Consider the following 12,648-nt stretch of genomic DNA (forward strand, 5'->3'; position numbering starts at 1 on the left):
CTGCTCTGCGGGGATGTAGAGGTCCCGCAGCGGTTGGCAGGCCACCCCTGCCACCATCACCATGCCGTGGCGGCCGATCTCCGAGTAGCTCAGGCCCAGGTTCTCCCCGCGTATCGTCACCAGCGTGCCGCCCTCGCGAGGCCCTGTCAGAGGGCTCACCTGGGGACGCACGAGCGCACGGGTAACCACGGGTACGGACAGGTGAGAGGTGCACAGGTGAAACGGGAGTCAGAGGTTACCACGGCGACAGGTACGCACGGATCACTGGTACACACGAGTACGCGCTAAACGCAGGTCGGAGGATCGCTACGTACACGTGAATATCACAGCGAAGCACGGCAAGGTTTGCATGCACGTTAGAACAGGAAAGTGCTGGTTATAAGAGGTAAGCACGGGTTAACACGGTCACGTACACACAGGCGGACACGTGTAACCACAGAAGCACACACAGACACACACACAAACAAACAGACACACAGACACACACACAAACAGACACACAGACACACACACACGTACACACATACACACATGCACGTACACACATACACACACGCACGTACACACACACACACGTACACACAAACACACACACACGTACACACACACACACGTACACACAAACACACATGCACGTACACACACACGTACACACAAACACACACACGTACACACAAACACACACACAAGTACACACAAACACACGTCAGCAGCAGCAGCTTGGGAGCGAGGTTACAGCCACAACCATGCAGGCTGCTAATGTAGATACGACCGGTCAACAGACGGCAGCCTGTCTGGCTGAATGCGGAAAAACTGTTGTTTCTTAACTACAACATTCGTTTGTTTGGATACAATTACTAAGTAAGTAACACCTAAAGATTTGATAATTAGTGACTCTTACTGCAAGCTCTGAATGATTAATTCTAGATTTATTTTAGATTAAAGTAGCATTGCATCATGACATATTTCATAAATCTTGTGTTCAGTAACTTCGTTTATATTCCTTTCGGTTTCAGCCGAAACCAGAAATTCAGTTTCGGTCGGCCTCTACTTTGCACCAACTCCTCACAGCGCGCACGCCCAGCGGCATAGCCCACGTGCGCGCCCCCCACGCCCTGCCCCCCCACGCCCTGCCCCCCACGCCCTGCCCCCCCTCCTACTCAGCGTTGCCAACTCTGTGGTTTTTGTCGCGCGGTTTTGTGTCGCGACAAAACATCATGAGAGGAGCCGGGCGCCTCCTTGGCAGGAGGTCGCGGCGCGGGGCTGGGAGCGTGCCCGGGGCCGTGCCAGGGACCCTCTATCGACGCGTGCGTCACACTGGGCGATATTTTTTTCAAATTGATGAAAAATATTTCACTCGGTAAATTGCCGTGCGATTGAACGCCGTGTCCGGGGCGGGGAGCGCCCAGCGACGCCGCCGCGCCACTTTGCGACTGGCCGCGCCCAATCGGCTCCCGGGAGCCTCGCAAGGTGAACGTGGCGGCCGCTCCTAGGTTGGTTTGACCGCTTTGCGCGCGAAGGAGTTGCCAGCGCTGGCTGCCGACTCCTTCGGTCGGTCGGCTCCGTACGGTGCGAAAGAAGTTCAACGCACGCAGAGCGGGCCGGTCGGCGTGCCGGTCTGGCCGCTTCCCCCCTGGGCCGCGCGTCTCGTTATTCATGAGTTGTGCGTTTCGGTGGCTGTTTGCCGCTGACGGTAATGAGCCCCGCGGCGCGGCGAGCGATGCGAGAGGCCGCGGCCCGGCCCGCAAGCCGCGAGGGCTCGGGGTCAACGTACTTATATATATATTTATATTTGCGTGCGCGTGGTTTTTGTGAGCGGCCGTTGAGATGAATAAATCACGAGGCCTCTCGCGGGGGAACACGGGCCGGGGGGAGGGGCGGGAGGGGCAGGGGGCTCGGTGATGAACCGGAGTCGCCGGCCGGGGTTTGGGTTCCGCAGCTCTCGCCGTTAATCGTGTCGGTCACGATCTATCCACTGCTGGATAGAGGCCTCCGTGAGCCGTCGGCGTGCACCTCTACTCCGCCAACCTGCGTGTGCGTGCGTGCGTTCTCGACTCCGCGCGCTCCTCGCTCGGCCCAGCGCTGTCACGCCCGGCATGCGCCTCGCACTGCCGCTCCCTCGCCGAGAAGCCGCGACGCTAATCGTGCGGCCGTTTAATTAATTATTTACACATTTACACCGCTAACAACAATAAACCGGTGCTGTTTAAACCGCAGCTTCCTGTAATCATGGCGAGAATCGATACTGAAAGAAGCCAATTATGATCAGAGCCCTAATTGGATAAGCTCAAGGGTAGTCGTGCGTGCCTGTGTGTCCGTGCACTACGAACTTGGCAGAGAGCCGAGTTCGATGCCCGCTCACGGTGGTCTGGGGCCTCCCGTAGGTCGACTCAATCGTAAGCGAGCACCTGGGGCAGTATTAAAACATCAGCTCGGAGTTGTGCCATGCCGGCCGTCGTAGACGCTTGCTGCGAGCACTCCCCACGATGGTCTGTGGGTGCTACGCGGGGGATCTCTGTCCAGGCTCGGCCCTCTGCTGCGAGCCCACTGACTCGGAGCGCTCCTCCCGACACGGCTCTGCTGTACGGCTCCCCGACGGCGTTGTTATATTGTTTTATTCCAACATCTCACATGGATAAAACCTCGAGATGGTCTAACAGCTCGCTTGCGTGGCAAGCTTGTAATGGAACCCAATCCCTCACTCGCCGCGTACAGCCTTCAAGTGTCGGGGCTTTTAGCGAGCAGCAGCACCTATGAAGGGCAGTACAGCACACGAGGGGGTGGGTGGCCAGCACCACGCCCGGCCGCCTTTGTATCCCTCACTTCCCGTGCCCTCACTGCCCTTCCATTGGCAACAACCCCTGCCAAGCCCACCCCCATCCCCTCCCGGCCCACACCCCCCACTCCACACCCCCCCATACCCTATCCCACCCCCCCACAATCTTCTTCCACGTGAAACATTAATAAGACCTGCGTGGGTAATGTCCCCACCCCCCTATGTTCGTAATGACGGCGTTTAAAGAACAACAAGACCCAGAAGGAGTCCTCGCACAACGCTGTCCGCTGGCACCGTGCACCCCAATCTCGGTTTTCTATCAACATAATTAAACATTTAAAACATTATAAAATGTTTACGCGATGAAAAAATACACGCACGCAAGGACGGCGCGAGTTCCATTCGGTCACCGAGTTCCTTTCTCTGCTGCTGCTGCCCGCAATTCGATTCTAATCAACATCATCATCAGCAGCAGCAACATCGTAATCATCATGATCAGCAGCAGCAGAGGCAGCGTCGCACGCGAATGCTTGCGGAGGGTGGAGGGGGAGACGCTCCCCTCTCCTCCAATCCGTTTTGTTCTCTGCCTGGGTCAGGTCGCGGACCTTCAGTAAACAAAATTTTGGTGACTTTATATCTGTCGAACGTCAACACGATTTCCTGCTCTTATGTGCATCTCCCGTTCACGGCCTTGAGCCAGCGGGACAAACACGAAACATCAAACCATGCGCCGGGGGTGTTAACGACGATGACAATGATGAAATGAAATAAGTAAAAAATTAATCGATGGTTGCAAATGACGCCTGTGAAAACAAACATCTGTCACGGAATCGACCGTGGTAATGCGGCGACATTAGCGATCGTGACAATGGCAATCGCTATCCAGGTCATCGGGGGGCGGGGGGGGTGCCAGGACATCCCCCCCTCCCCCACCACAATTTGTTTCGCTGGGGCGGGGGGCGAGCAGTCATCGTTTTTAACAAATAGATTTTTTTTAAACCCGGTCAGCACCGACGTGAGCCGCACGCCTCTGCGACGGGAGCCGCGCCGTCTCCTCTGGCGTGCCAGGGTGCCAGCGCTCTCTCCAGACTGTGGAGCGTCGGCGCTGCAAAATGAGCCTTAGGGATGGCTTCAATAGCACGCAGAGTCTGCACGGCTGCTGCTCGTTCACAGCAGCGGCAGCAGTGCAGGAAGCCACCACTCCCACCGTGGTGGCTATGCAGTTCCACTTCACAAAGGGGGCCCTAAAGATGATCCCAATAACTACCGACCTATCTCAATTTTGTCCCCATTGATGAAAATTTTTGAAAAATTATTGAACAACCAAATTAGCAGTTTCCTGTCCACCAACAATCTACTACATCTAAAACAATCTGGGTTCCGAAAAAAATACAGCACCACATCTGCTGCATTAGACTCTTTGAATCAAATTTACAGTAGCCTTGATAATAAGCAGTACTGTGCCTATCTTTTTCTTGACCTGTCCAAAGCTTTTGATACAGTAGACCACAACACCCTGCTTAGTTAGCTAAGTTGCCTCGGTTTTTCCGAGAACACAGTACAATGGTTAAAAAATTACCTCTTTTCTCGCACCCAAACTGTATTCACAGATGGTTGGAGGTCAAACAGTGTTAAGATAACAAAAGGGGTTCCACAGGGTTCCATCCTCGGCCCCCTCTTGTTCTCTCTTTATGTCAATGACTTGGGCACTGACCTGGATCATTCCAGGGTAAATATTTTTGCAGATGACACGATACTGATTACTGCTGGCCGCTCTCCGGATGACGTGATTGCTAAGTTCCAGGGTGATTTCAACAAACTACAACATCAGCTAGTTTCTCTAAAACTAGTCCTGAATAACTCCAAAACCAAGGTGCTATGCTTCTCACCGGGATTAAAGCAGGAAGTTATTTTTCCCTTATTACATTCCTTGAATAATTATCAAATAGAGCAAGTCAAGATCTATAAGTATCTTGGGGTCATCCTGGATTCAAAACTTAGTTTTGAAGATCACATTGATTATATTGGTAAAAAGACAAAAATAAAAATTGGTTTTCTGTATCGACACAAGCACTGCTTCCCCCCAATGTTCCGTTTGGAATTGATAAAAGCTACCATACTGCCTCTACTTGATTACTGTGATATCGTGTATAAATCAGCCCCAAGTACTATACTGAAGAAACTTGATTCCATCTATCACTCGGCCTTAAGATTTGCATTGAACTGCCCATATAGGACTCACCACTGGGTCAAACTTAACATCTCTTAATGTTCGACGGCTTGTGCACCAGATCTTATTTATTAACGATGTACTTACAAAAAATTCCGCAGACTACCTACTGAATCTCCTCTCTGTTTCAAAGAACAAATTTGACCTCAGGTCTTCGCTCATTTACCAGCTTCACATTCCCTATTGCCGTACAAAAACTGGAGGAAGGGCCTTTGCTATTGATGCCCCCAGGGTCTGGAATGCTATTGCCAATAAACTGCAACTTGAATCACTACCTATGAGATCTTCACTCAAAACTGCTCTAGAGGAGTTGTACACCCCTAGCTGCCACTGCTATTCAGTGGCCTAAAATATGGCTCTAGATTTTGGTGTTATAATTTATTTATGTAGTTTATTGTTAAAAATTCGGTCACAGTCCCTATGATCACTGTTACATTGCATTTATGGCTTTTATTTTGGTGATTTCGAAAACGTTTTTTTCTTGTTTTGGCCATGTTTTTATTTATTGTAGTACAGAGTTAGACTGATGGCCTTGATCTTAGTTATCTATTTCAGGAATATTTTGATGTTTTTTTTCCTGGATTTTCTGTTTGCACAGTCACATTATCACTTTAAGATGTTTTCTTGTTCATGTTTTTGTTTGTTGCGGTTGCACCCGATTCAAGAGCCGAATGGCTCACAGGGCTATACCAAATAAATGAACTATGAACTAAAATGAACTATGTGGCAGCCTGTCACCCGGCGCTGTGGAGGCAGCAGCGAGGGTTGGTGGAACACCGCACACGGATGTGTGCGGGCATCGAGAAGGAGCCGTAGCCTGGCTCTGCCAGGAGAAGGCGGTACGGCAAAAATGTGGAGTCCACCTGTTACGCCTGTACGAGATCGAGTGTTTCCCCCTCGCGCGCGTGGCACGTGGCCTGCGCGGCCACCTGTGCTCGCACGCGATCGCCACCAGCCTCACTACGCCAGGCACGAGACGAAGACGACGATGCGGATGATGATCTCTTCCCAGAAGGCGGAGACTTCGAATCAAACCAGCGAGCCGACGAACGAGCGCCGAGAAGCCGACTGGCGTCTGGGCATTCGCCGTCAACCCCCGCTTCCTGCTCTCAAAGACGGACGACCCCACAGTGGCAGGCGCGGGCGAGCGCCTCAGTGTCATAAAGTGGGCCCTGCTGGGGACCGGAGGATTAATTATTCACGCGCGGCGCTCTGCGCTCGTGCGCCTGGGGCCGCGCGGTGGCGAGGAAGTGGGGAGGAATAAAGAAAGATAAAAAAAAAACGCTGGCTCGTCGCGTTGCCCGCGGGGGGCACGCCGCGTGGCGCCCGCTGGCACAAATGTCAGCGAGCGGCACGCGGCCACGCACGTGCACCATCCCCTTGGCCGGCGGAGGCAGCGCCAGCACTAGCGGCGGCGGTGACGGAAGTTGCGGCGTCGATGGCGGCGGCGCTGACGATGGCGGCGGAGGTTCGAGCGACAATGGCCGGGCTGCGTCGCACGATCGTGAGAAACGGCAACGGCTTGGGGAGGCCTTCGTCCAGCAGTGGATTGAACATGGATGCTGCCGGTGGCCCCGTCGTGGGAGTTTTGGGGGAGGGGGGGGGCGCGGAGGGCCTGCACCCCCGGCCCCAGGAGGGCGGCTCCGGCCCACGCGCGCGCAGCAGCCCCCCGCCCCCCGCCCCCCACCGCCGTGAGCGTACAGGCGAGGTGGAGGCGCGTGGACACGGCCAGCAGCTGCGCCGCGTCCGCCCCTGAATCGTTCACGTCGTCGCCGGCTGCCGTCATAACAGAGAGCGGGGGGCGGGGCGAGACGGTGGAGCGGGGGGAAGGGGGGGGGCTGTCTGGTCGTCCTAACGTTAGTAGCCCCTGGGGCTTAATTCCTCACCGTATATTTATCCGCGTGGCCGGTCGGGGAGCGGCGGAGTGGATTGTGCGGCGGGAGTCGTGGTGGTTCGTTTGCGGCCTGCGCGAGCGCCCTCCCCTCTCGTGACGATGACGACCGTCGTGGCGACGATGACGACGATCGATGAGAACCAACTTGAGCCGGTGGCTCGTGGGGCATGCGGTGCGCCGGGTTCCGATGCGACCGATGGAAGCGTCACGCAAGTACGATATTGCGCGTGGAGCGACGTGGGCACCGCGACGGCAGGGTGAGCAGCGGGCACTCGATGCCCGCCGGTGGGGGTACCAGGGTGCAATCGGAGGAGGGCCTCCGGAGCGGCTCTACGACATCCGCTTCCGCGGGGTCGTTTCCGCTCGGGGGGAGGGGCGGGGCGACTTCCCACTCCGTGATACGAATCAAAGAAAACGATGAGAGGCGGCGCGAAAACCCGCGGCGCTAACCGGCAGCGCGCTGCGCAACGGCCGAACAATCCGCGTCGTTAGCGCCTCCCTGTTTATCAATTATTCACCCGCTTAACCCGGCAAGAGCCGGCGAACGGCGCTCATCACGCAAATGAGCGACGGCCAGCTGGCAAGACGCGGCGTGCGTGAGCCGCGACGCGGCGCCGGGGTGCGGTCGGCAGCTGGGCCCTCGATGTGCACTCTAGCCCACTCGCCTGCCCGCCCGCCCGCTCGAGTTTGTAAGAGCCGGCGACGCCCGTGCACGGACGCGCGCGTGCACGGGTGGCCGCGGAGTGCCGTTGCTCCGAGACCGGAGCGCGGAGCCGGAGTCGGCGGTGTGGGGCGTGCGAGGGGGTGGGCGCGTGGCGCGCGGTTAAGTGCTGCTGCCGAACCGCAGCGACCGCACGGCTGGTCTGAGTGCGCGGTGGTGCGCGGTTTACGGTGAGTGATGTTGTGGCGTGCTGCGGGCGCGCGTTTGTAATGCCAATAACACAACGAGTCTTAAGCCTCGGGACTCACTTTCAGGAGAGTCCTGCTACAGGGCACGTTACATAGCACTCTCAAACTCCACACAGATCGATTCAAGAACCTCAGCGAGCGACGCACGGGTGGGGAAAATCAAATGCGCGGTGAGCGGTGGACGGACGCGGTTTGGCACGGTGCCGTGTGCTGTGTGCCGGTGACCGGACGTACGTATGTGTATGTACAGTATGTATGTATGTTGAAATTATTTTGCACCGTACGTAGACAAACCGTGTGCGGGGGAAGGACAACCGAGCGACGCGTGAGTGGGTGGTGGGTGCGGGTGACAATCATCGCAGCGTCGGGCAAGCGGTGGGCGAACGGACAGACGCGGTGCGGTGCCGAACCTCGGTGATGCGCGGGTGGGCGCAGCGCGCGAGGGGCAGGCCGCGGTGCAGCCAGTGCAGGTCGGGCGCGGCGCAGTGCCGGCGTAGGGTGCAGCGCTCCTCGCCCTTGCACCAGCCGCACTCGAAGCGTGCGTCGGCCTTCAGGCACAGGCCGCAGCTGTCGCGCGCGGCCGAGCACTTGTACAGGTGCACTGCTCGCAACGCGCGTGAACGCGGCACACACAAGCACGCACGCCCGCGTCAACACAGCGCGCGCGTGAACACCACAACCATTTGCCACCTCCACTCCAAATTAGCAGCACGGCGCAAGACAAAGGAGGCAACGCCGCTCATGGTCATCGTCGGCTACGATCGATCCACTGCCGGACGAAGGCCTCCCTCCAAGGCGACGAGCATCTCGCAGTCCGCGTGGATTTGCTGCGCTCCTCTTTCCCGTGGGGCTGGATCTATAAGAAATAATTATTGACATGTGGCCGAGAAGTGAGACCGACCGAGGAGGTCGCCGCCCGTTCGATTGGCCTCAAGTTGGAATGAAGAGTGCCGCTCCTCCGAAATATCTGAATGTTTCCGCTCCATCTCCGCGGTTCCCTCCTCGGGCTGCCCGCCGGCGCCGGCGTCCCACGCCGGCACGGCCAGAGTGGCGCGCGAGTCAATCACGGCCGGCGAGGGATGGCGGCGGTTACGCCGGCCGCAGCCGACCGCGGCGGCGGCGAGCCGCTGGGACGCCCGCGTGCCGCTCGGCGCTCGGCTACGCGGGGTTTATTTATTTATTTGCGCGTGCTGGGGTTGTTTTAGCGCGACCTCCAACCCCGCGAGTCCCAGGACACCGCCGCTCCCCATCGTCCGTCACGGCGAGATGGATCCTAAGTGGACGGGAATCCCGATTAACCCGGCACCGCAAGCGGCCGCGGCGAGACGCCCGTTAGTCAGCGACCGCGGGGTCGATCGCGTTTCAGGGTTTTTTTGTGCGTGCGTCTCAGTGCGCGTGTGTGCACGTGAGCGTGTGTGCACGTGAGCGTGTGTGTGTGTGTCAGTGTGCACGTGAGCGTGTGTGCACGTGAGCGTGTATGTGTGTGTGTGTGTCAGTGCGCACGCGTACGCTGCCTACGCAAGGGCAGGCTGCTGGCAGACTTCTGGCGGTCTGCTGGCGGTTTGTGTTTGAGACGCGATGGCCAAGACCGCACGCCGTCACGCGCCGCTGTTTATGCCGGCTGCAGCGCGGGCAAATGGAAAATTTAAGTTCAGAGGCCGCTGGGGATGGGAACGCACGCACGCATGCACGCGCACACTTAAAAGCTCAGCTCGAAAGAGCACACGACACGGAGCTCGCCATCTGATAGGAGCGCCATTAACCACGGACCATTAGCAGCGTGCGGCGATCTTCCTATTTTTAACTCGGAGGGCGATGCGCGTTACGCAATCGAGGCGATAAGGGCGCCCCCCACTTTCAATTAAGGATGCTCCCGGCTCGCAGGGGGATTTCTCCGTGATTTGTGGCATCCGCGCGGGGAAGCGACGCCGGGGGAGGGCGGCCGCTGCGCGATTGCCGCTCGTTGCCGAGGGTCGTGGTTCGAACCCGTCGGCCGCCCACGGCGGTAGCACGCAGCAACAAGTGGCCGTGTTGGATTCCAAAATTGGCATCCTGTCCGTGTGTAGTTTGTATGACCTCCCGCTGTTGTGGACGGGTTTCCTCCTCCCATAGTTAAACCCACACACTGCTGTTGGCCAAACATCCCAGTGTAGCGGGGCCCTCCTGAGCAATACTCTTTGTGGGTGGCTCTCTGCGTCACCAAGTAATTATAGGAACCCCATTGACCGCGCTGGTTAATTCTGGAGCCATAAAACACGACAACGTGCGGCTTGCATCACAGTGTACGGTAAAGATCCCCACTTTGATCAATCATCAGCAAATTGATTGATTGAGTAAAAGCAGGGAGCAGCTTGGGCTCCTCGTGGCGGGCCGCTGGCCGGTGCTGCGTGCAGGTTGCGCTGCACAGGGGCGGCTGAGATGTACCACCGCGAGGAGCGTGCCTTACAAGCATGCAGCGGTAGCGGCGGTGGTGGTGATGAACCGCGCCTGGCACCTCCGTCCGGAATTGGCGACTCACCCTTGATGTCGGCCGGGTTGTCGATGACGAAATCTCCATTCCAAACGACGGAGAAGTCGACGAGAACGTCACCCACGTCCTCGTCGTACGCATACTGCACACGCGCGCACACACGCATACACACGCACACACACGCACACACGCAAGGACGCGCACACACGCACGCGCACACACGCACGCACACGCAAGCACACACACGCACACACGCGCGTCGACGGCGGTCCTCGTACCACCACCACACACACACACAAGATAAAGATCCTCCATGGAGCCGTAACAGACTTTTGATGCACACGAGGGGGTTTGTGGCCAGAAGGATGTCCAGCCACCTTTGTCCCCGAGTGCCAATGTTTACACACTGCACCAGGTACTCATTTGAGTCGACCTAGGGGAGGCCCAGGATCGGTCCAACTATTCGTTACCCATGTTGGTTGTGAACAGGAATCAAACTCGGGTCGAGGGGTTCCTCGCGCAGTGCGCTAACCGCTATACTACCGGCTCCACTACCGGCTCCAAAGTACGCCTCGGCAAGGTAAGGTAATGTACCTTTTTTACCGGGTAAAAGGGTAAAGGTAAAAGGGTAAAGGTGTCGACATGCCAAGGGGTAAGGTAAAGGGTAGGGTAAAGGTAGCTCGGAAGAATTACCGGGTAGGGTCAAGGTACCGCGAAGTATTACCCGGTAAATACGGTGCCTTGTTTACCGCTAAAAGCTCCGTGGCGCAGGACGTGGCCTCCATTTAATGAGTAATAATTTAAAAAAAACTTTTTTTTAAAACACCCTTTAATGAAATCTACGAGTAATGGCAGAACTCCACGACTCCAGGAAGTGGCCCCGAAGCTCGCCACAGCATAAGGAACCGTGGCCAATTACAGCCAACGTCAGCTGACAGTGGACAATTAGACCCAAGCCGAAACATAACATAAAAAAACAATGTTTAAAAATATTTTAATTTTATTTTTAATGATAGAACATAGTATTGTCATAAGTATGACATAAGTATACCAAGTTTGCAGTCGATACCACATTGGGAAGTGAGTTAAAATTGAGTTACAAGATTTGAGGATACAACGACAACAACAGACAGAGTGAGTTAAAAGAAAGCGTGTAAAATTGGAATAATTGAGAGTATTCTATATGAATAAAGCACTCTACCTAGCATCTACTGTTATAAACCTTACCCTGTAATCGGGTAATTTGTATGGAGTAAGTGTAAAAGGTAGGGTAAAGGTAGGCTCGTTGCTTTTAACCTTTTTACCTTTTACCTTACCTGCTGAAGGGTAAAAGGTAGGGTAGAGTGATTGTATTGTGGTAAGGTAAAATGTAGGGTAAAGGTAGGCTTGTTGTTTTTACCTTTTACCTTGCTGAGGCCTACTCCAAAGACAAAGATCTCCCCGTATAGTATTTAACAGACTTAGGGAAAGTGTGCCATGTACTCATTGAAGGCCTAGGGCAACACAAGTACTACGCTGACATTCTCCATGAGTTAACCATGAGCAGCTTAGCGGAGGCCTAGAACCAGTTTGGATATTCGTCCCACTGATGTTGGCCGCTAGCGGGAATCGAACTTGAGTCGCCGCGGCCGTGGCACGGTGTGCTAACTGCTGCGCCACCGCTCGAGTGGAGTAGAGGCGATATTATTTTAACGCCAAGGTTACGGAGGGCAGCAAAATACGCGAGGCGGATGTTTGTGTTCCCCGGAATCCGGCATTTCCTCCGGCTCCCATTACAGCCTTGGCCTCCTTCCCGGGGCTCAATCAGCCCCATCTCACCCACCACGTTCCAACGCTGGTACATCACACACATCATCATCATCATCGCCGTGTCTCTCAACCACCACATCCTCCCCCCACCTCCCCCACCCCGCTCAGTTACAAACTGTGGCCGTGAAGTAACGTCGGTGTAAATATAATTATTATTAATATGACCGTCGTCATGGTCGTTACTTTGCAGCCTAAACTAACAAACAAACGCCACGGGAAACGCGCCCTGTCTGGGTTACGATCACCGCTGCTGCTGCTGCCACTACCGATCGGTCGAGGGGGGGGGACTGTGGGGCGAATCTCATCGGCAGCGGTGGCACGGAAACACCCAGGCTGGGCCTCCCAACTCTGGGGCCAGCAGAGTGAGTGAGCGAGGAAGTGAGCAAGGGAGCGGGTCAATGGGTGTGTGGGCAAATGAGTGCGTGAATGAGTGAAATGGTGAGTGAGTCAGTGGGTGAGGGAGTGAGTGAGGAAGTGAGTTTGTGAGCAAGTAGCTGTGTAAGTGACCTAATGAGTGAGCGATGGAACGTGGGGTGAGTGACTGAGTAAAGGGACGAGCG

At 55.9% G+C, this 12,648-nt stretch overlaps 1 protein-coding gene across 1 annotated transcript in view; it reads right to left on the reverse strand.

Moving 5' to 3' along the window:
- LOC116942492 (plexin-A1) overlaps positions 1 to 12,648 on the reverse strand; it is a 161,752-nt gene that overhangs the window by 41,201 nt on the left and 107,903 nt on the right. Inside the window, exons 11-13 of the mRNA XM_032954492.2 lie at positions 10,328 to 10,421; positions 8,220 to 8,410; positions 2 to 159 (exon numbers count right to left, since the gene is read on the reverse strand). Of these exons, the coding sequence (XP_032810383.2) occupies positions 2 to 159; positions 8,220 to 8,410; positions 10,328 to 10,421 (443 nt within the window). The remainder of the gene's footprint in view (position 1; positions 160 to 8,219; positions 8,411 to 10,327; positions 10,422 to 12,648) is intronic.

This window comes from Petromyzon marinus, chromosome 14, assembly GCF_048934315.1.
Source record: "Petromyzon marinus isolate PM22_M1 ecotype Great Lakes invasive population chromosome 14, UKy_Petmar_22M1.pri1.0, whole genome shotgun sequence".
In the NCBI taxonomy this organism is placed as follows: domain Eukaryota; kingdom Metazoa; phylum Chordata; class Hyperoartia; order Petromyzontiformes; family Petromyzontidae; genus Petromyzon; species Petromyzon marinus.